Raw genomic sequence first — 21665 nt, 5'->3', positions numbered from 1 at the left:
AAAAGGAGCCTATCATTTTCAATTCGCCTCAACTATGGAAAGGAAACACTGAACCAGATTACTAAAAGGTATAACTGCTGCACTGTTAAGAGTATAAACAGTTTAGTGTTAGTGCTTAATATCAAACGGTGTGTAGTAGAAGTGAACATTAAAAATAACAGTAGAAGGCATCCACAATAAAGAAAAGCTTAATAAATCTTTAAAGTGGAATTGTTTTGAAGAAAAGGCAGCTTTCAGGTATGCTTCGAGATAATCCTTTGATTAGTGTTTTTTCTCCCAAAGTCTCATTGCTTTTGCCCTGAGGCAGACATTGTTAAAGTGTGCTGCAGATTCCAGACAAAAGGCTGGACTAGTCCAATAAATCTGTACCCCCGAGAAAAGCTCCCTCTTTTACAACTCAGACACGCTGGCTGGATTAATCTCTTAAGGGTAAGACTGACACTTGCGTGTTTTGAATGGATTTTGGTGTGAACGCTGCAGTGACATAAAAGATTTGAGTTGGACTAAACGAGTTTGAGGAATACAGGGATAGGCCGAGAAATTCTTAAATGCAGAAAAACCTAGATAAAATGATTATTCCGATTCATTAATTTAATGGACTAAAAACTCATACATCTTCTTTAAATCATCGGAGCAATACATGCACTGTAATTTTACATCTTACATTGCATTTAATTTGGTACGACCACCTCACACCAATCTATCTATCTGTATGTGGACAACTGCCAAAGTGATGCGTCCTCCAAAACTAACGTCTTCTCGAATAACAAGCAGATTCAAAAACTTCACTGGGTCCAAACTGACTAGAATTATTCACGGGAAGCTTTGTCAAAATTATTCTTATTTGTATTCCTTGAGAGAGATCACCATCTGGAGTGCTCCCCCATAAACAATTCTACCATTTGTACCAAAGGTTCCATTACCAATTCAAAAGCTATCCGATGTTCTTTAAACAAAGAAAAACATATTCCAAGGACGACATGTGTTGGGTGAGATAACAAACTCAGTGGCTGCGGGCTGCCAGAGTAGCAACCTTTGTGCTAATATTAATGGATGTCGACAGCAGCAAGACCCTCCTGAGATTAAACCCCAAACAACCCTAATCCCATTCACACAAGAGCAGATCGACAAAATCAATGACTCAATCGCGAAAGTGTGGTGGCCCCCGTCCGAACATTAATGGTTGGTAGGTGTGTCGGTGATGAAAGAATTCATCCTTCTGTTGCTGCATCCCGGTGTGAATAGGCCTTCAATAAGTGAGTCATGTACATGTAAAGCTCATCAAATATTTGGTTTAATGCAAGAATTGACAGAAAGATTGTCATGCTGAAGCAAGGTACCGACACTGCCATCCCTTAAGCCGCAGTGCGAGTGTCACTAAGAACAATTTAGTCCATGCAGTGGTTGAAAAGAGCTTGACAAAAAGGGTTTTAAAGTTAATGCCCGACACAGCCTTCACAGTCTGACTGCTAAACCAGACAATGGTACAACCTCCCCCAGATAGATCCCCCCAGAGTCTCTCTGTTCTTTAATTATTAATGATTTGAGAAAATTAAAGCAGTTAAACATGATTAAAGCAAGTATTATTAAAAGTAACATTAAAAGCTCCCCCCACAACCCAACATGTTCTCTCCTGCTGCACAGCATCCTTCACAAATAATGGCTTGTTTACATAGGTAGGCATATCAAGTGGATCTCAAACAACAGCCACGGTGTCAATCAATAATCCAAATGACAAAAGCCAAAAGCCCTACTAAATGCATTTAAGTGCATTATTTCAGAGAGAGATAAAGTTCAACTGGAAAAAGTGCCCTAAAGCATCATTGGTCCTCATCTCCTTATCTGCCTGTAGCCAGTGTCCTTAATTCATATACATACAGGTGGAACAAGGATGAATTTGGTCTCTCTCAATTATTTCTAAAGAGTCTCCTACAATGGTGACACTAAACGCCAGGACATTAGCACAACCTCTTTTAAAGTAGACCTACAAACAGCAAGTGCAGAATGTCACCTTGCCCTCACCAGGCATGCAGTTGTTCAGGGTGATTACCATTTAAATTAGTCTCTCCTGCTGTATTAAGTCCAGGCAGGGGCTGTCATAATGATACTCAGGCCCCTGTAACACTGTTGTTCTCATAATCCAAGTATGATTAGACATACTGAGGCATGTGAATACATTTAAGTTAAGTAATTACTTTCATTTTATGACAAAAATCCTGTTTGTTTTGTTTTGTCTAGATAGATTCATAGAAGCTAAACCCTTACAAACAAGATGTGTAATTGTTTAATGTAGATGTTATAATTAAAAATAAGCTAAGCCAGACAGTGTTTCATGATAACTTAATTTCTAATGTCACATCAGATGGCCGACTATTCGCATCATCATTGAGTCACATTAGTATTGCCAGCTTTTTCGACTCGGCCCATTTGTTTGAGCAACTGTGCAGACGGGAACCAGCTGCTGACCTTCAAAATATCGCAGAGAGATTTCCTTCTGTCAGATTCATGAAACTGCTGAATAGCATCTCAAAATGAACAGTAATTTGATAGCAGATTTACAAATCAGACAGAGCGCAGGCAGCTTTAATGGGACACAGGGGAGATCTGAGTCGATGGTGGTCATTTCCCTAATGAGCTGAGTATCGTACACGGCCTTGGAGTGCTGTGAAAGGAATTCAAAAGGTGAGAGTTATATCAAAAGGGGTGAAAAAAACCACCGACCAACAGAAATGGCCTGTCTAAAAAGATGGCCTGTCCAAGCAATCAGTTGTCTTATTGACAGAACATTTGAACATTGTTCCATCTGATTCTATTCCTGCAATCCTTTCAAAAGCACCTGCTAAAACAAATCAGACCCTGGACTAAATGTATTCCTAATCCATGACTGAGAGGGGGATGATGGTGTTGCAATTTCCTCAGTTCAATAAATGCAACATACATTCTTATGGCCAGAGGGCCATTGGGCTTTCAACACCGTACTCCAGGCCCTGTTGGTCATGATCCATCAAATTCACCGAAGCTAAAGAGAGGAAATAAATCAGCGGCCTGCATCAACACTACTGCTTTATATTCAAAGCAGGATTCTGCATAATTTGCAAATTCGATGCAATCTTCTAAAATATTGTCAAACGAATGTCTTGTATAATAGGCAGCTAAAAAAGCCAATGATCTTACCCGACACACTGGAAATAATAAAACAAAATCTCATTAGAAAATACTTTGTCATTAACAAGCAAATTCAATTTTGAAAACAAAATGTATGAAAAAACAGAATATATATTTATATATATATACACAGTATATATATATATTGCAGGAAATGCAAGCACCTGCAAAAATAAAAAGTCTATGTTGCTACATCGATCAAGACAGTGACTCATCAATTAACTAGCCTCGGAGAGAGGTCGGCTGCTAGGAACTGCACATCATCTCTGCTCACGTTGCCGCAGAAAGAAAGAGCAGCTGTGTAAACTTGCCTCCTCCAAATTTAATTTCAACCCCCCCTGAGAACTGTTGCTACCTGATGGCAACAGTTATACACTAATTACTTCACAAATCACAGAGAGCAACAACAACAGCAGCAAGAAGAAGAAGAAGAAGAAGAAGAAGAAAAGGGAGAAATATACAGACTATGTTTTCTTTTGCTTGAAATAACTAGTAGTATCCAGTCCATTAAAAATGAAGTAAACATTCATACGGTACTCTAAAACATTAATATTGACAGATACATTTCCCAAGGCCAATACAATTATGCCTTGTAAAATTATGCATGACAAGCATTTTAATTATAGCACATTTATATTTATATATTTCACCATCGTGTTACTGTATGTCCCCCTGTTTGGCTGCTGTCCTTTATAATTGCTATTGGTTCCCCATACATCTAAAATTGATCAGTGGCATGAAGTATTAGGATTTCACTGCTGTAATTTCGGATGCAAATCTCCATAATCAATATGAATGAAATGAATCGTATATAGCAACGCTGACAGAAAAATAGCCTCAAAATGGAAATTAGTAACGTTATAGAGGTTTTAGCATTGTTGGTCATCATGACTGACACTGGGAGAGACTTAGCACTTGAGAAAATATCAGCAGAAAATCTCTAAATTGCCCAAGTGCACCACGGTTGAGCAATGGGGTAGCAGATGTTTACCCTGTTGATTTCTATACCTTTAAGTGCAGAGATGTTCAAAAAGTCCAGAGTCAAAACAAATAAGAAGCAGGTGTCTGGACACAAATGTTAAAACCTATTAAACATTTAAATGAGTGCTGTCCTGTTCTTTGTCATGCAAAGCTTCTGGAGTAAACCCAGCCAAAAACATTTAGCTGCTTTTGTTGCTATTGTGCAAGTATCCCTCTTTTCTAATCTATTCAAATATGGCAAAGCAATTAAAGCCACAAGCTTGGTGGAAAAATATTCACAATTACATTTATTACAGGGGAACTACAGCCATCTTCAAAATTCATGCATTTTATTCCTTTTTATCGCAAATCTGCTGAAATTCTAATTTGTAATGTAATCAAGTCATCAAGTATTAAGTCTGGAAGTGCATTAACATACATTTGCGATCGGTTGCACTGGATTGTAACAACCATCTCCAGATGTGTGTCTACAATGCGACCTGCCTGATCTATCGGATATATATTGCGGCTATGATAATCGCATTTAATTTTCATAAATTATTCACAATTAAAGTACCCCGTTGTTTTTGTTGTTTTCTCTTCCTCTCTGCAGCATACGTAGACCGGTTTAATAGAAGAATAGCTGCACATAGCTCCACTAATTCAGTGATAAACACATTTTCCTATAAATTCTTCACCATAAAAGTCCCCCCTTAAGTTGTATTCATACTTTCGCTACCTGCAGCTTTATTTCCACATCTCAAAATACCTTAAAAGGGGACATATTATGCCCATATTCAGGTTCATACTTGTATTTGAGGTTTCTACTAGATTATGTTTCCAAGATTTAATGTAAAAAAAAAAAAAAAAGAGTGTGTGGTGATACTCAGATGGGGATGAGTTATTCATATGTTGCCTTTATTACTACTTGTGCTCACATCTAGATCGTACTATTGTTGCACTTGTGTCACGAGCGATACAATATTTCATGTACTACGGGACCTTGAGTCCATCACAGAAGAAGGAGGAATGGTGTCATGCTTACAGATAAAAGTGATTTTCTGTTCTTCTAACAACCAAGTAAATTGGTATTCTTACCAAGGCCATTTCCATCGTAACACAAGCTGTCGCATGTCTGTTTTATCATGTAGTCTCTTATGGGGACCCCTGTGTTTATGTGAATTTTTGTAGGAGTGTGGTTTCCATTACAAATAACTGAAGGGCAAGACAGATATAGAGTGACAAACGGCAGGTGGTAGTGGCAAGCTGTCCATTTCTTATGTAAGAGCTTGTGGAAGAAAAAGCTCCGCCTGACAAGATACCTGTGGCAACGGGGCTACGGCTTTGAAAAATGACAGATTGTCAAACATAAATGGAAGCTTACCCCGCATGGTTGGAAGATAAGCCCATCGACTTCGTGGCTGACCTGGGACAAGAAGCTGCCTTCCAGTAGCTGAAAAATACAAGTGGAAGACACAGTTTCAGTCAAGCAAAACACATTAAGGGAAGATGGGTAGCCGGAAACACATGAAATGACAACTACAGTTATATATACCTTCTAAAAGTGAGTAAAGTTTTCAAATAACTGTGAGGCCTGGATTTGATAAATCCAGTTATAAGCACAAGTCTGAGAACTTGTTTTCATCCATCTAGCCCCAGAAAATAAGCAACAATCTCTTTAATTGATAATGCATGATTGAGAGATCAAAATCTGTAACTTGACAGCCAAGGTTGAGGACCAGAATAGAAACAAATCATTAAGCTCCTGATGACTTGAAAAAGAATGGATTTCATCTCTTCAACCAACACCAAGCACCACAGCAGTTGTAGACCAAAAAAAAAAAAACAATATTAGACGTGGGACGCCCAAGAGACGTGACTGAGCTACTGTACAACAAAAGCACATTTTCTACATCATGAAGCACATCAACGGCCATGGCAACTGCAGCAAAGAAAATAAGAGGCACTAAAATAAGGTTGGATATATATATATATATATATATACACACAATATACTTATAGAAACAGATTAGAAGACAACCCCCCCCCCCCCCCCCCTCCAATTTAAGTGTTATTTCCTTTTTGACTCCTTTCATAACTTCTCTCTTCCACCAGAAACTGAAGAGTACGAATTTACATTCCAGCAACTTCACTTGAGGCACGATACTTTATAGTGTTCATCTTATTATTTCATCTTATATTGATGTATACTGTACGTGCTTCCATTATGGGTACCGATTTTAATATTTTATCTTTATTATTATTCAGTGAAATCTTATGATAAAAATTCTATTTCATCTTTTTTTTTTACATCATTATTTATGGCATTCTTTCCGTTTTTCTGCTCGTTTCATGTCTATCTGTGGATTTTACTTTATCCCAAATCACGCTGTGTTGCATTTCTTGTATAAAAGTGCTACACAAATATTTGTTTATTGTGAATACTGTATTACACAAGTATAAAATCACCCATTTAACAAACGTAGGATAAGACTGTTCATGGCCTAATAACAGTAAAGAACATTTTACTAAAACACTGGAAAATGCCAGAACCACTTTCAGTACATTGGCTAAATTATTTCAGATTACTTTATTGTACATTAGATATGCATAAAACATTTGTTGTGTAGACTACACCGACAAAAAAAAAAAAAAAAAAAACTCTCAACCACTTTCATTGTTGGCTGGGGCTCCAATGTCTGACACTGGTAATAGTAAACAAGGAAATATAAAGTTGCCATGGAGTAAAATTGTCACCATTAAAAGCATGCAGAATGAGCTATGAGCAGTTCCTGTTGTAACAGTTTCAATGTTCCCATGGATCTACAGACGATCCACCGCCCTCAGGAAGTATAAGTCACACTGAATGTAAAAACATTTCTGTGTCAGAGTTACAACTCCAAAAATGAGTGAACATTTTTGGCACCCTTTAACCTCACGCTGCATCGTTGCCTCGAGTACCAGAACTTAAAATGAATGATCTAAAAATAGTCAAATGATATTAGAAAGAGATAACGCTCACATCAGTGTTTGGGTTTAATTCCAGGCTCAAAGTAGAGCAGCAAAATTGTAGAATGTCAAATACTCTGTGCAGTCAGGGATGAACATGAAGACTTGTGTTTCGACAAGGCGAGCCGAGTGCTCCATCTTGAGTGATATTTGAAAACGCAACGAACTGAAACATAAGCCCTCCAAATCAATGTATTCAACACAAGATATGAGATGAAAGTGAAACTGCACCACAAATTCAAAACATGTCACTTTCACAAAAATGAAACTGTGCAAAAACTTTGAGATGACGCAGTGCTCTACGATGATGGATCACCAACAGACGGATCAGAATTATTTCCGTACTGCACTGTACTGCTGCCGCTCGAAAGGTTGGGCATCGATCTAAAAATGTATCATATGCCTTGGAAAATGCTCTTCTGTAATGCAATACCGAATGCTTAATCTAATGCATGACAGCACATAACTACACAGAGCAGACAATGTAAACGTTTTAAAGGGTCGAGATTAACAGGGACTGCTGAATCTCTGTTGACCATCAATTGTCAAGTATTGCACAAATATCGACTCTATTGCAATCCTTTGTAAGAAAACGCGTCAAGCAATATGTGCATGTAGATAGTTAATATATTTAGGGAGGCAGGAAATGGCCTTGGTCAATAAAATAGAAAGCATATGCATTAGTGCACTGCAGCGGATATCAGGTATCGTATCCGAGCCATCAAGATGAGGTAGGTACTGAAAGGTGGAACAACAACATTGTGCTTTGAGTGGCCTTTCAAAACATATTGCAAGTCGTCTCCTGTCTGAATCCTAGGAGACATTAAAATTAAATGTTTCAATTTTAATTAACAATGTCTTTATCTCTGTCCAGCTCTGATATTTCATATCAGCAGTCATGGATATTATATGGATAATATCAGTGACTGTCGACTAGAAGATAGCAAGGGCTTCAGTAGATATGGAGACTGTTCGCAATCATCAGCGCCAAGATGCATTCACTACACAGGAGATGACAGCCTGTCGTCGTCTCTCCTGGTGCTGCTCGGAGACTAACCAAATTATAACCTAGATCACAAATGCAAGAAAGTGTGTAATATTACACAATTGCGTTAGTATTTCAGTCGAGGCTGGTAAACAATTTCATACGCAGCAGCACTGCAGGCTCTCCTGATGCCTTTGTCCAGCTTTCGATCAAATTGGTCCGTCTCAGCTACTCAATGTAACCGTCTATAATAAGACATTTAGAAATCTCTTTAAAGTGAGCAAATGCTGCTGTGTAATACATAGGCTAATATTTGCTACAAAGTAGGACATCTATCCATATTCTTGGGTGAATGAAGATACAAAGATAATAGCTCTGTGACAATTTTGATTCTAAATTGAAAATCGATGGGAATGAGCTTTCGATTTCTGGCTTTGAAGTAAAAAGCAAACTGGAGATGCTCCTTATATCTTTTCCTCTCTGCCCCCACCTACATGCATCGGTCCAAAGGAGAGAAAAAAGGAAACTCACTTCAAAGATAAAACAGCATTGCTTACCAGTAGCCTGCCTGCAGCTTTAACTGTTGAGTAACGTTACGTTCAAAGCAGTTTTCTTTCCTGTCTTCTTGTAATTTGTCTCCATACAAATGACATTAATACGATTTCCATTCAAAGTAAGCACACATTTTAAACACTTTTTCAGACAAGGAGAATGTGAATTACTGTATCCGCTACCTTTAAAGTCGATATTAGTTGAGTGCATAAAGATAAACAGCTGGTGGCACAGATTCTCCAGTCAGGCGCCATCAAACCATTGCAGAAGAAGTGGGCGTGGCGTGGTGACCCAATTAAAGAACATGAGTCAAACCTACGACAATAGAAAGCATTGTGGAAAATGTGATGGAAATATGTCATTAATGAGTGTCTCATGTGTTTTTGAGGAACGTTACCTCTTCAGCCCACACTTATCTGATGTTTTGTTTCGTCTTTTCAGTGTAGCGGAGGCTTGAGAGACGGTAAAGATCACTGCTTCATCTATGTCATGATTTATTCACAAAGACCGTTTCGATTGCAGTCAAATTCCTTGAATTTGTAATCAGATTTTTTTCAGGTGGATGGAAACACATTAAAACGTGATTGGGCTCTGACATTCTGGGTATCACTAAGCTCGCTTTAGTAAAATAGAGCCTATAAGAGTTCAGGGAAACCATTGCAAACCATGTCTCTGCAGTGGCAGAGGACTGCTATTTAAAAGAGAGAAATATCCTGTCTGTTTTATTTATACCTCTGGATGATTTCACCTTTCCTCATAATACTTTGAAGCAAAACAATACTACTCCTCAAAAGGATGTATTTCAGGGAAGTAAGTGAAGTCATCAGCCCTCCGAGGAGTGCAGCGTGCATTTATCTACAGCCACAGAAAACTGCTCGGGTTCTGCTGTATCTGCAAAGAAAGCAGAGCAACATCAGTGCTCTCCGGCGTGATGAATGAGTCACACCGGATCACACAAAGCTTGACAATCACATTGACATGGAGAAGGCAGATAGTCAGACTAAAAAGAACGGGCGCCTTTATGAGGGAATGGCATGTAGGCGGAAAGATCTGGGAGTTCCATTTCAGTACTCTTGCCATCTGAGCACACCCACCCATCACCTTCGTCGAGCACAGTGAACCCTGGATGGAGAGACGAGCACATCCTCACACATCCTCCTACAGTAAGGAAGTTCCTTGGAGCGATAATGCAGGGAGGGGGCAGCGACCCTGCTTTCATGGTAAACCTTTTTAAGAAAGGAAACACAAAGCTGTGCCTGGTGGAGTAGGGTTGTTGTGAGCGGAGGCGAACAGCAAAGCCCGATTAAGAGATCAAGCTTTCACTAAAGGCTCCAGGGCAGAGACGGGACAATGGAAGACATTGGGGAGACAAATCAACCACTAACAACCTAAGCAATGTCTTTCCTCTGGAGAGACTGGATGTCAGGGTGATGGAGTTGGACCATTTTCCTCTCCAGTGTTTTGTGTTCGGGCTCATTTCACAAAAGGACACAACAATGAATGATAACTGGCATGGTGTTCACCGGAAAGCACTGAAGTATCCCATTCACTTTGACTCTTATGTGGTCCGTCTTCTACACAGTGAATGAAGGCTTACTTCTCTGAGCCAATCAGACAGAAAAATCACTTTACACCAATTCTAGTTGACCCTTAAGCTCGCCTCAATGAATAATAGATCGGACACGGTTACAAAAGTTAAATGTCAGGAAAGAAAAGATTTAATAAAACAGCACACAACCACAGGACTAAAAAACTGAAAATTGTCTGGTGAATATAAAATATTGAATTACTCATGATTCAAAACAGAAAAGCTACACATTTTTACAATTTAATTAATTAATTTTCTTTTGATCAACCAATCGACTGATTGTTTTTGCTCTAGTCAGATCACAGACACTGAACTATGAAATGAATGGAGCTGAAGATTTGATGCATGAGTGTCAAACTTCCCGTCAGTGAATTCATCTGTGTGTTTGTTCTGTTCCTATTATTTTGTGAAGCTAGTATCGAGGTGAACAAGCTGTTGCTGTGGAGAGTGGTTTCCAAACACAGCTTGTGATTTTAGATTTTATGCTAATTTAACTGGATTTCTGTTTCCAGAGATTAACAGAATACAAAGCATCCCAGGAGGGCAAATTAAAGTCTTAGCCTCGACTTTGCATGACTATTTCAAGGTGATTTTGAATAACAGATCGTATGTGCTATACTACAATTGTTCCACTGGAATACAAACAAGCATACGTGAGTGGAATGCAGAATAGGTTTTCTACACACTTCTCCTGAAGGAGCTGTCAACGGGGGCTAACGGGAGTGACAGTTAGTTTACTGTAGAATCTTTCTCTCTTTTCACTACAAATATCCCACATAACTGTTCATAGACTCGTAATAAAATATACAATATACGTTTACACCTTATGGTTTATTCATCTCATGCGCAGGCAATGCCGTGGCTCGGTTTCTGTGCGATAACGCCACCTTTGCTTCAGCACACCTGATCTGATATTATATGCACTTCCGATTCCTGAAGCCAGTGAGTTTTCCTGTGGTCTGCTCCGAGGAGGTTTACGTGCCAGGGCTGAATCAAAGGCAAACAACATAGATTGATATTCCAGTCAGACCACAGGGCTGTTGCTGGAGGCTCCTTTCAAGCCTAATGTGAACGGCCCTCTGAAGCCGCTGTGCAGTCTCCTATTAAACGAGAAGTCCACATCAGATTGTATGGGCAGGGCTGTTAAACCACTGGCTGGCCCATGGTCAAACAAGGTTACAGGATGGAAAAAGTTTACATCTACTGACACTTTATCCTCTGATAGGTATTGGTTTAACTTTTTCCACAGTCATTTGTGTTAACATTTTAAGGATTAACTCAATAACGGGGTGGTATAAGCGTTGAACAGGCAAGGATGATGAGAAATATCAGGGCAAAGCATGAAATTGAATTGTGGTGTGGAAAAGAACCTGCGGCGAACTGGACAAGTGTCTTGATGAGTGACTAGCACCTCACACCCCCTACCGTGAAATTGGAAAAAGTTAGCTCCGTGTTATCACGGAATGACAAAGACCCAGAAAGCATTGCGCAAAAATTCCTAATCTGAGCCGAGACTTAGGTGAGTATTCAGGTGGGTTTTGTTTTCAGCTTCCAAAAAACAGTATTCCAATTAATATTATATATTACAGTAATAATATAGTAATACTATACGTTTAGTATTCCAATAACATCATCATAAAAAGCCATCACAATGAATATGCTGTAGTTATTAGTGTTACCAGGAGGATGGATGTGATTTGGGCTGAACGAAACAATTGTCTGCCTGAGATAACCACAGCAAATATAGAAACGAGGACTTAAACTAATGATTATGTTCATGAGATTAATCCACAGACTATTTCTTGGTTTATCAGTTGAATGTTTGATCTGTGGAAGCAAATTGCAAATTGCAACAAAAAAAGCACATCACAAGTTTCCAGAGAACAAGGAGATGTCTTAAAATATCTTTTGTTTCGTCCAGCCAAAACCCAAACATATCAGATTTACAACCTCAGAAGACAAACAGGAAATGTTCACATTTGTGAAGCTGCAACAAGAAAATCTTTGCCTAAAAAAATACTTTAATGACTAATCCGTTCCGAAAACAGCTGGTGATTAATTGTCCGACAATGGACGAATAAATTAAACTAGATTATTTTGATCTTGATGGAACATTAAATATACTTGAGGACAACACAGAGACAATTGCTGCACTCTGTATTTGATTAATTTACTTATTTTATGGAGTCTTAAATAAAGTGTTGCTACTGCAAGGCAAGCTTTAAAAACTTTGATGCCCATCTGGACAGCGGAGAATGTGAAAGTCAGTGGGACAGGAATAGTGAAATGGCCAATAATATGGCAGATTAAGTTTTCGTGCTGCATTGATGGGACTAAACCAGCGGCAGTTACACACCTCACACGCCCGTCTCCGGCAAAGAAAAGATAAACTGACAATCACAAACACACAGCGGTGCCGAACACAGCCCACACACTCAGACAGCAGACACAGTCGGTGTGAAGAGGCAACAACCGGGACGCAACCCTTCATTGGGCTCCAACAGCACGCTGCTGTATGTGTGCTGTCTAATATACTGTGGGAGAAGAGATTCGGCCCTGAGCTGGAGAGTGCTGCTGTTGGCTGCATGTCAGACAGAAGAATGTTGGACTTTGGTTTTTGAAGGTGTACAAAGAATTAGCTTATCCAGTTAAAGTCGATATTTAAGATTTAGATATTTATTGAGCTAAAAGATGAAACTGTGCTCTATCACAACATTGCAACCGTTGTATGTACCAGAAAAAAGGCTACATTTAAGCCTAGAACTGCGACCAACTATTATCTTTATGGTTACTGATCAATTTATCTTTTGGGCTATTGAAAGGCACAAAATTAAAAAAAAACAAGCCATATTCAAATTGCCTGTTATGTCCAACAACTAATCTTTTGATCTATAAAACACTGATAGAGTGACGAATAGTATATGTATACATACTATAATGCTAACTTTCCAAGTTCTATTTTTTAAGAGGAAAACTAATTTAACAACATGACATTTCCTCCCAAATGTTATATCTGTCAAGGAACAGACAGCTTAAAAAAAGGTTGATAGCCAACAACATGGAGCTCAAAGAGAAAGGGTGAACAGGATGCACAGTGTGAGGTTTTCCAGTCTGTGGGGCACCACAGAAGCCTCCTGGTAATATTAGCGCTCAGATTCCAGTCAGCCAACCACTGCTGTGTGAAATGTCAGCTTTATGCTTTAAGCTGTTTTCTCCTCTTTTGTAAAATAGTAAAATACCAGTGGGGGATGAGGTTTCCAGTTCTTTTACTGAAGTACAAGTAGTAAAATACCACACTTCAAATACAGTGTCAAAAGTAAACATACATAATGCTGAAAAATTACCCCTGTAAGAGTTTTACAAACCGGATTATTATCTCAGATATATTCAGCATTTTGTGTTTTCCTTAACATAAATCTGTGCATAAAAACTAGCCTATGTAGAGAATCTTATTATCTCAATAATGTGCCCTTAAAATAGACAGAAAATACTGCGTCATTGACTTTAAGCTATGTTTTTTTTGGTCAATGGCACAATCATGGCATTATGCTGCTGGATTGTATATTGTTTATACTCTTCATTCATATTGTATGTTCTCATAAGTACAGTACTAATATAAATGTATTTACATTTACTTATACGTGTATACTGTATATCTTTAAAAAAGAAGTGAAAAGTTCAGTTTGGCTTTAAAATAAGCACGAAAACAAAACAAAACAAAACAATACTCGATGCTGCCACATATTCACCCGCTCTCTCTCCTTCCAGTGAATCAGGCTGTTACTATATGGATGTGGCGTGCAGCATCAGCTGTTGCGTAATGTCTTGGAGGCTTTGAAGAAAACTAAAATACTTCAAAGCAAACTGAGGTACACAAACATTAGTCATCGAGTCCATGTTGTGTTTTCTTCCCAGCAGCCAAAGCACCTTACACAACAGTCAACATGTTTCCCTCTGTGAGTGGGTGCAGCGGCAGCAGCAGCAGCAGCGAGCGAGCGCGAGAGAGAGAAGCTACAGGTGATTAAGTGCATCTTGTTCTTGAACCTGATGGTGACGATTTGTGTATCACCTAGATGGAAGCTTTATTTACAGTGTGTTTTAGAAACTGAGTAGGACCGATAATTGTGACACGTGAACAGTCTGTCTCTCTCCACCAGTGCATTCCCTTATTTTCATGTTAATGAGAACTAATAAATACTGTTGTTTACGGGTCAATAAGGCAGATTTTAGTTATTTGAGCTGATACAGATATCAAGCTCGGATTCGGCAGAATACCAAAACCTGATTTTGTTCAAGCGAACACAGAGACAAAAAGGTCCAGGATCTTGCTTCCATCTCCAACAGCTGCAGACTTGACAGCTGACAGAGGTGTGAGGTCAGTGAGCAACAGGGAAACCTGCAGACCGAGCTAATAAGACATGCTCGACTTATTTTTATCTGGCCACAACAATCCTGCAAAAAAGCAAGATTCTGAGATCTGGGAATGACAACAAGAGAAGGACCACGAGGGACATTTACACAAAACAGGCGATAAATCTGAAATAAAAGCTTTAAAATTAACAACAGGTAAAATACATCAAATTCAAACCCTAAAATAACAATATCACAACTCATTCAAAAGTTTCACAATATCCAACCTGCATTTAATTGTCCTGTGGAGTATGTCTCTGACACAGTAGAAGCTCTCAGTACTAGATAGCCAACAGCCCACCAAACAAAATAGGCACTTAGCAATGAAGAAATTCAGCAATAATGCAGTGATTGTGATTTCATGAAATCTATTCCACTTTCCTATTTTCATTCTTAAGAAAGTTCATTCTTTGGGCTATTTTGTATTCAGTACATACCCTAAACCTTAATCTCACCTGCCGTTGTTCGCTTCATTCACTAAGTCTCAAGATAACTACTTTTCAGGTCTCTATCCAAATTCAATCTCAGTTCAAAAGGCTATTATAAGATGGGATCTACTCTCAGGTACAAAACTTTTCTCCTATCTGGACTCCTTGGAGGAGAAGGGGGATGACCTGGGGCCAACTGGAGCTACCGGTTTCATTAGGGGAAAACTTTACTCAGCTTAGGCCTAATTTCTTTAGATATTAAAAATGAGCGAGGGATATTAGATATTCTCCGAAGAACAAGGACAAAATTAACACAGTCCAATTTCCTTTTCTAACTTTAATGTTATGAAATTATTACATAATTAAATCAGAGGCCTATTTCATTTCAGTATGCTCTCTGCAAATGTTTATTTAAACAGCGTATTTCAAAAACAGAATTAATTTAATTAATTAATTTGAAGCCCTCAAGTCATATAATTAGTTATATACAATAAGAAAACACACATTTGTAGTCTCCCACATGCCTTTTGGTGAACTTCAAATGTGTGTGTGTGTTTTTTTCTTTTTCTTCATTTTAGTACTTTATGAAATGTCAAGGACAGATACTCCCAATCTTCAGGGTTATCTGTGGTCTCTTTTTTACCTTTAAATGAATGTCCTTTGTGCCTGGTCCATGAGTATTGGTCCTCTCTTGGCAGGTGTGTTGTGGTGCCATATTCTTTCCTTTTTGCAAGGCTGTTTTTTTTTTTACTTGTTAACCCACTCTATGGAAATTATATGAATCATTCCAGACTCAATGAGATTCATATTCCCTTAGCATAATACACAGGTCTCAATACATTCTGTACATTTTCGATTTATCAGTGTCCATGACCAAAAATAAGACATTTCATCTCTAATGCTGTGTATTTAATGTGCAGCATTAGCAAGCCACCTACCAATCATATTGCAATGATTTTGCATCTGCACCACATTGAGAAAGCATATTTGCTCATTACAACTGATTTTAAAATGTATTACTCACTTTTAAGGGCTTAACCTGCATTGTCCCTAAATACATTTGTGATTTATTGACCTGGTACGTCCTTATAAGGGGATCGGGCTTTGACAATTATAGCCCCAAAACTATCAAACCTTGCTAACTGAACACACAAATCCTCTAGCTTTTAAATCTCACCTTAAAACTTTTTTTTAATGTTTGATCCCTATTTATTTAAAATAAATAAATCAATAAATATTTGATCTAATTTATTTTATTGTCTTTAATACTTCTGTGCTTTTTATTTTGTGCAGCACTTTGTAGTATTGTTCAGAAAAGTGCAAAATACCTAAAATTGAATTATATATATATATTTTTTTTTTTATTGTGACCTATGAACCAAACTATGCAAAATGCAATTAACTGTAGAACAGGTACCTCCAACTAGCACTTATTTTATAATAAAATATATTTTGTGAACCAATCCATTCAAACTACTCAAAAGGGAATTTCCAAAATGTATTATCTGGTTGTCCCAATGTACAATTTCTGTAATATAAAAGGGATTCTTTGTACGATAATTGGAAAAGTGGAGGAAGAAAAAGGAATACATTTCCTCAATTGGTGGGAAATGGCGACATGAATGTGCAAGTATCTGAGATGAAAAACAGCAGCCTAGCCACAGACAATACCGTCATACAATTCCAGTCTGTGACTGAAGCATCTCAAAAAGGCCTTTCGGGTCAACATGCCATGAAGTGGAGGGTTGTGCTGCTATGAATTAATAAGCCAGATTCCAGTTTCCCCTCTTCTAATATCTCATACAACAGAGATATGACTGTATGGGGAGCAGATGGCTGCTGCACAAAACAATAGAGCAGTCAGAAACCAGACGTAGTTCCAGTGACTTAATTCCTAGAGTATCTTCATCAACATGCCCCTCAAAGGGTGGGAGGCGATCCTTTATAAACGCTTCTTAGAGGAGTAGACACCCCAGGGTTAGACCAGAGGTAACCCAGCTAGTCATGCTGAGCTTTTTACACAGCACAATAACACCAGGATATCAGTGTTGGCAGAGGAAGACATGCGACCACAACACAAGAAATGTATGAGGCTTCACCCCTCCGTCTACTTTGATCATCTGTGGAAGCGCAGTGCCAAGATTTCCAACTGATCTTGGCCCGAGCAAAACATCAAATTAATTGTGCTCTGACCTCCCACAGACCTGATATTAGGGCACAAGTGCAGGCCTTTGAGGAAGGCTTAATAGCTATTCAGAGGATAAAAGCTTGACTGTACTCAGCCTGTGAACAGCAAAGTGCTTCCACCTGACTTGAACCTTACGGTGTATTCACATAGAGACAAAACATGCAGGAAGAGGCAATGACTGTCAATCATGGACATTAAGCTCATATTTGACCGATGTGACTGATTTGCACTATGAGATTTTCGGGGCTGTTTTAGTTACAAAACAGTGACTTTTGGAAGCCAAGTTCTAGACATTTAGACATTGGGTCCCACCATCAAGACACATGTACATTTCTTATGTTCCTAAAAAGGTTACTTGGATTCTGGAAAAGGGGGTACGTGACAATCAGAATCAGTGACGAGACTTATTCTTGGTAGAGGTCAAAGTCCACCAAGAATGAGCTGTAATTACAATACAAGGACTGAACTCCGTTTTTCCATCTCCAGAAGGCATCTGAAGAAACATGGTCAGCCCCTTTTCTGCCACAGAAACTTTCCACAGAGACTGAAAACCTTTTGAGTAATTCATCATGTTTCAACTGCAGTACTCTAGCGTTCCTTGCATTTTAGGATGAGGGGAGAGTATTTCTCTTTGTTTGAGAACATTAAAAGTAAAGTGATGCTTTGCTATCACTTAGACTAATTGAAAAAAATAATCTCTTTTGATCCCACCTCAGTGGCACATGTCAGGTAACTGGGAAATTACTACTATATTTCATTTGTAGATAAGATCCTTTAGAGTCCTCTGGATTTGTGTGTCTTTGAGTTTTGACTTAGCCACATGTGTTGAAAAAAAACCGGAGAAAAATCGCTTGTAAAGTGAAAAGGACGCATTTGGTCACATTACCTTGCGTGATGCATGAATGTCAAAGAAGGGTTTATTTCGGACACTGAAGGGCTCCTTGGTTTTGTCAATCTGTCCAGTCTTCATCTTTTCCATCCGGGGAGAAATAATCTCCTTTTCTATACATAACAGCCGGATGTTGAAATCGCACTGGCCGACAGGCTGTCCCTGAAACACACAAAAAAATAAACTCAGTCATCTCTTGATGTAACCTGGGAATTAACTAATTTAGACACATGTATGGAAATGTGTGCTAAACAGGGTGAGAAAAAAAATCAGTTTTTCAATATTTACACAATCAATAAAGCAAAAAGACAACAGACTAGTCTTTATTTAGATCAAATATTGCAATGACTCCGATAATAGATACATCTAACAGATGGACTTCATACTAAATACATTATATATATATTATAAATATTCTACAGATTATTGAATTGCCAATTCAGTGTCATAGCAACGTGAAATGTTTCGATAAGATAGTGATTGTCAAATATGGGAAAATACGGTAATTTACTATTTTGTGGAATTTAATGGACAGATGATTCATCAATTAGTCGAGAAAATAATCAAACAGATCGATCAATAATGAAAATAATCATTTGTCGCAGCCCTAACAAACAATCCAAAACCTTGGTGCACACAATGACATCATCAATACAAGATTGAAAGTTCATGCAGCACTTATTTATAGCTACACCAGGTGAGCATTACACTGGGGAATAGAGTAAGCCAACCAGACCTTGATATCAGCTGAGCTCACGGGAATGTCAACACCGAAAGTACACAGTGCATTGAAATCATTTTTTTCTCTCTCTTTGTCACTATGACAACAGCTCCCTGCCATCATTGGCCAGCCACACACAGTTGTTCTCAACTGTCACCGCCTCTCAGACAGACAGGGCCATGGACGCAAGGCAAAGGTGCCTCCAAATCCATGTGGAGGACCACTGTGACTGTGGCAGAAAATACAATACTCTTCTGCTCCGCCAGTTAAAAGTGCCACCACATATCTCTGTTGCTCAATTGACAAAGTGATTAAAAACAATGACTCAAACCCTAAAAGAAGAAGACAAATTATTTATATAAAAATCGCCAGATGGACATGGACTAAATGTATGATGACAATCTGACATTTAATAAAGTTATTAGAGTGGGAAAAAAGGACCTTAAACTCAGCAACCAAGCTGCCACTTCTTCCTTTTTTGCCAGGAGAAACATACTGAGGGGCAAACTCTCTCTACGTCATCAGGCTATGATGAGCAGAAAAGCCTGTTAAAAATGCTCTCTGTGCATCTACAAAGGCTTTTTCACATTTCAAATCTATCTCCATAACTGGATGTTCTTTTGAGCAGTTCATAAGGGCAATGCTTTTCCCCTTTGAATAAAGACCTTTATAAAAGTACATTACAAAAAGGTATTTTACATAAACAAATATAGCAAAGGAAACATTATTTTTGCTTATACAATGAAGACATTTATGGAAAAAATGTTTCTACAGGTTACGGAAGGCTTTTCTTTAGAGATGCTTCAGGGTCAATTTTTTCTCATCTGTGTAAATGATCTCGACTTTATCAAGCATTTAGAATTTGTTTTTTTGTTTGTTAATAACTAGCAACAATTTCATCGTATCAGAGGACTCAAATTTCTCCATCAAGTCCGTTTGTACCAGAGTGGCGTGATTTAATTTCTTCCTTAGTACAACCAACAGCTCAAAACCCAAAGATATTCCGTTTATTCCATCATAGAAGACAAACGAAAGCATTAAATCCTCATATATGAGCAGCTCGATTCAGCAAATATTTGGGATATTGTTGAAAAATGTTGATAGAAAAATTTAGATATTTGATTGAGGTCTGCTGTAAACCTTTCTTCAAAAGGTTTGTGTTTAATAATTCAAGCCATAAACTGCATATAGTGATTTTTGTGTTGTTAACCCCTTTAAAAAAAATCTACAAATAACAAATAAAATAGAAAAGAATTTCCATAGAATGTTTACACCTTTATTTTTCCTACACAAGTGGGTTAAGGATCAATATTTCTCGATCCATATTGAGATGCACTGAGCAAGAAGGTGCGACCTGGGGCAATCTGTATTCTGCTCTGTCACTGTTTGGTAAAGGCCATGTCTCCTGCCAAGAGCTTTCTATGGAATTATCGGATCACAGAGGGAGGAAATAGATTTGTTTTCAAGGTGGACGAGGAGATGGATGGCCAATGATCAGCTACAATTAGATACAATTACCAAGTTGTACCGTCACATAGATATTCAGCAAAACAGAAAGAAAAAAAAAAAAGATTGGAGCAATAAAACAGAATTTTACTCAAAATTCCATTATTAACGAATTAAAATACAGATGGAATTCAAAATGTAGCCCTAAGTAGTAACAGAATGGCATTACAATCAATTTTAGCAAAATATAAAAATAATTTACTCAAATTCTAAAATTGTGAGGATTTGCAGATCATCCATTACGATTATAAATCGAAAGGCTTGAAATATAAATTTAACAACTTCAAGATGTCAGCTTCAGCTCTGTGAAATGGTGATGAGCGATTGTCACAATTCTTTTTGACGTTTTCTGGACTCAACAAACAGTTTAATTACTTTATAAAAATTAAAATCACAGTCCGTAGCAGGTCATGTAATATTGATTATTAAATCACCTTAAGGAGTTGCAGTGCAGGTAAAGGTAGATTAGATATTGGACTTTCACTCATCAGGTGGCCTGATACGACTCCTTTGGGATGCCCATGTTGCCCTGTGTCTGCTGAACGCGGAATTGTTTGCCAACAAATCAGCAGAAACAACAGGACAATAGAGCACAGTTCCATAGCTGTGTCTCTGTTTAAGAGTCCGACTTGATTAAAGCAGCCTTAACAACCCAATAAGGACAATTTGGCAACTACCAATGAGGTCAAAGGCAAATGTTAAGTTTGAGAAACTCTCATCGCTTGTTTCTTTCGTTTTCAGCGTGACAAAAACACACTATATTCTCGTGGAGCAACAGCTGGTATAATGTCCCACACATTCTGCACCATCTGTCAGCCGTGTCATCAGGACAGAACGAGATGTAAGTGTGGATGATTCAAGGCATGTGCTGTCCATGCCTGTTCCACAGTTTGAATAAAGCAGATATGAATCGTTTTCAGTCGACATTTCTGGGAATAAAGATCAATCATGTGAGTGAAATCATCTTATCTTTGTTTCGCCATGGTTCCAGAAGGTAATTTGTCTCGACGGCTGCCATTTATTTGTTTGTACTGCTTAACTTTGCGGTGGGTCTGAGCCAGGCCGGAGCCAGTGTTTCAACAGAGCACACAGCACCATTTTTATTATTGATCTGAGAAATTACTTTATCTGATGCTTATAATGCAGATCAACTCTGGACACCTCTTCCCCCTTTTAGACTCCAAATACTACACATGTAAGGTGAAGTCCAATTTTTAGGTCAGTCTGTTACACAATCCTCTAGAGAAGTTCCTTTCTCATTTGA

At 38.3% G+C, this 21665-nt stretch overlaps 1 protein-coding gene across 1 annotated transcript in view; it reads right to left on the bottom strand.

Annotated features, from left to right (window-relative positions):
* The window catches only part of rngtt (RNA guanylyltransferase and 5'-phosphatase), a 68817-nt gene that overhangs the window by 18840 nt on the left and 28312 nt on the right, over positions 1 to 21665 (bottom strand). The window contains exons 11-12 of the mRNA XM_084030085.1: positions 18172 to 18336; positions 5510 to 5578 (exon numbers count right to left, since the gene is read on the bottom strand). Coding sequence (XP_083886211.1) covers positions 5510 to 5578; positions 18172 to 18336 — 234 coding nt within the window. The remainder of the gene's footprint in view (positions 1 to 5509; positions 5579 to 18171; positions 18337 to 21665) is intronic.

The sequence above is a fragment of the Eutrigla gurnardus genome (assembly GCF_963514095.1).
Source record: "Eutrigla gurnardus genome assembly, chromosome: 16".
Taxonomy (NCBI): Eukaryota; Metazoa; Chordata; class Actinopteri; order Perciformes; family Triglidae; genus Eutrigla; species Eutrigla gurnardus.
Note: the sequence above shows the minus strand (reverse complement) of the source record. Positions and strands in the feature narration are given on the sequence as shown.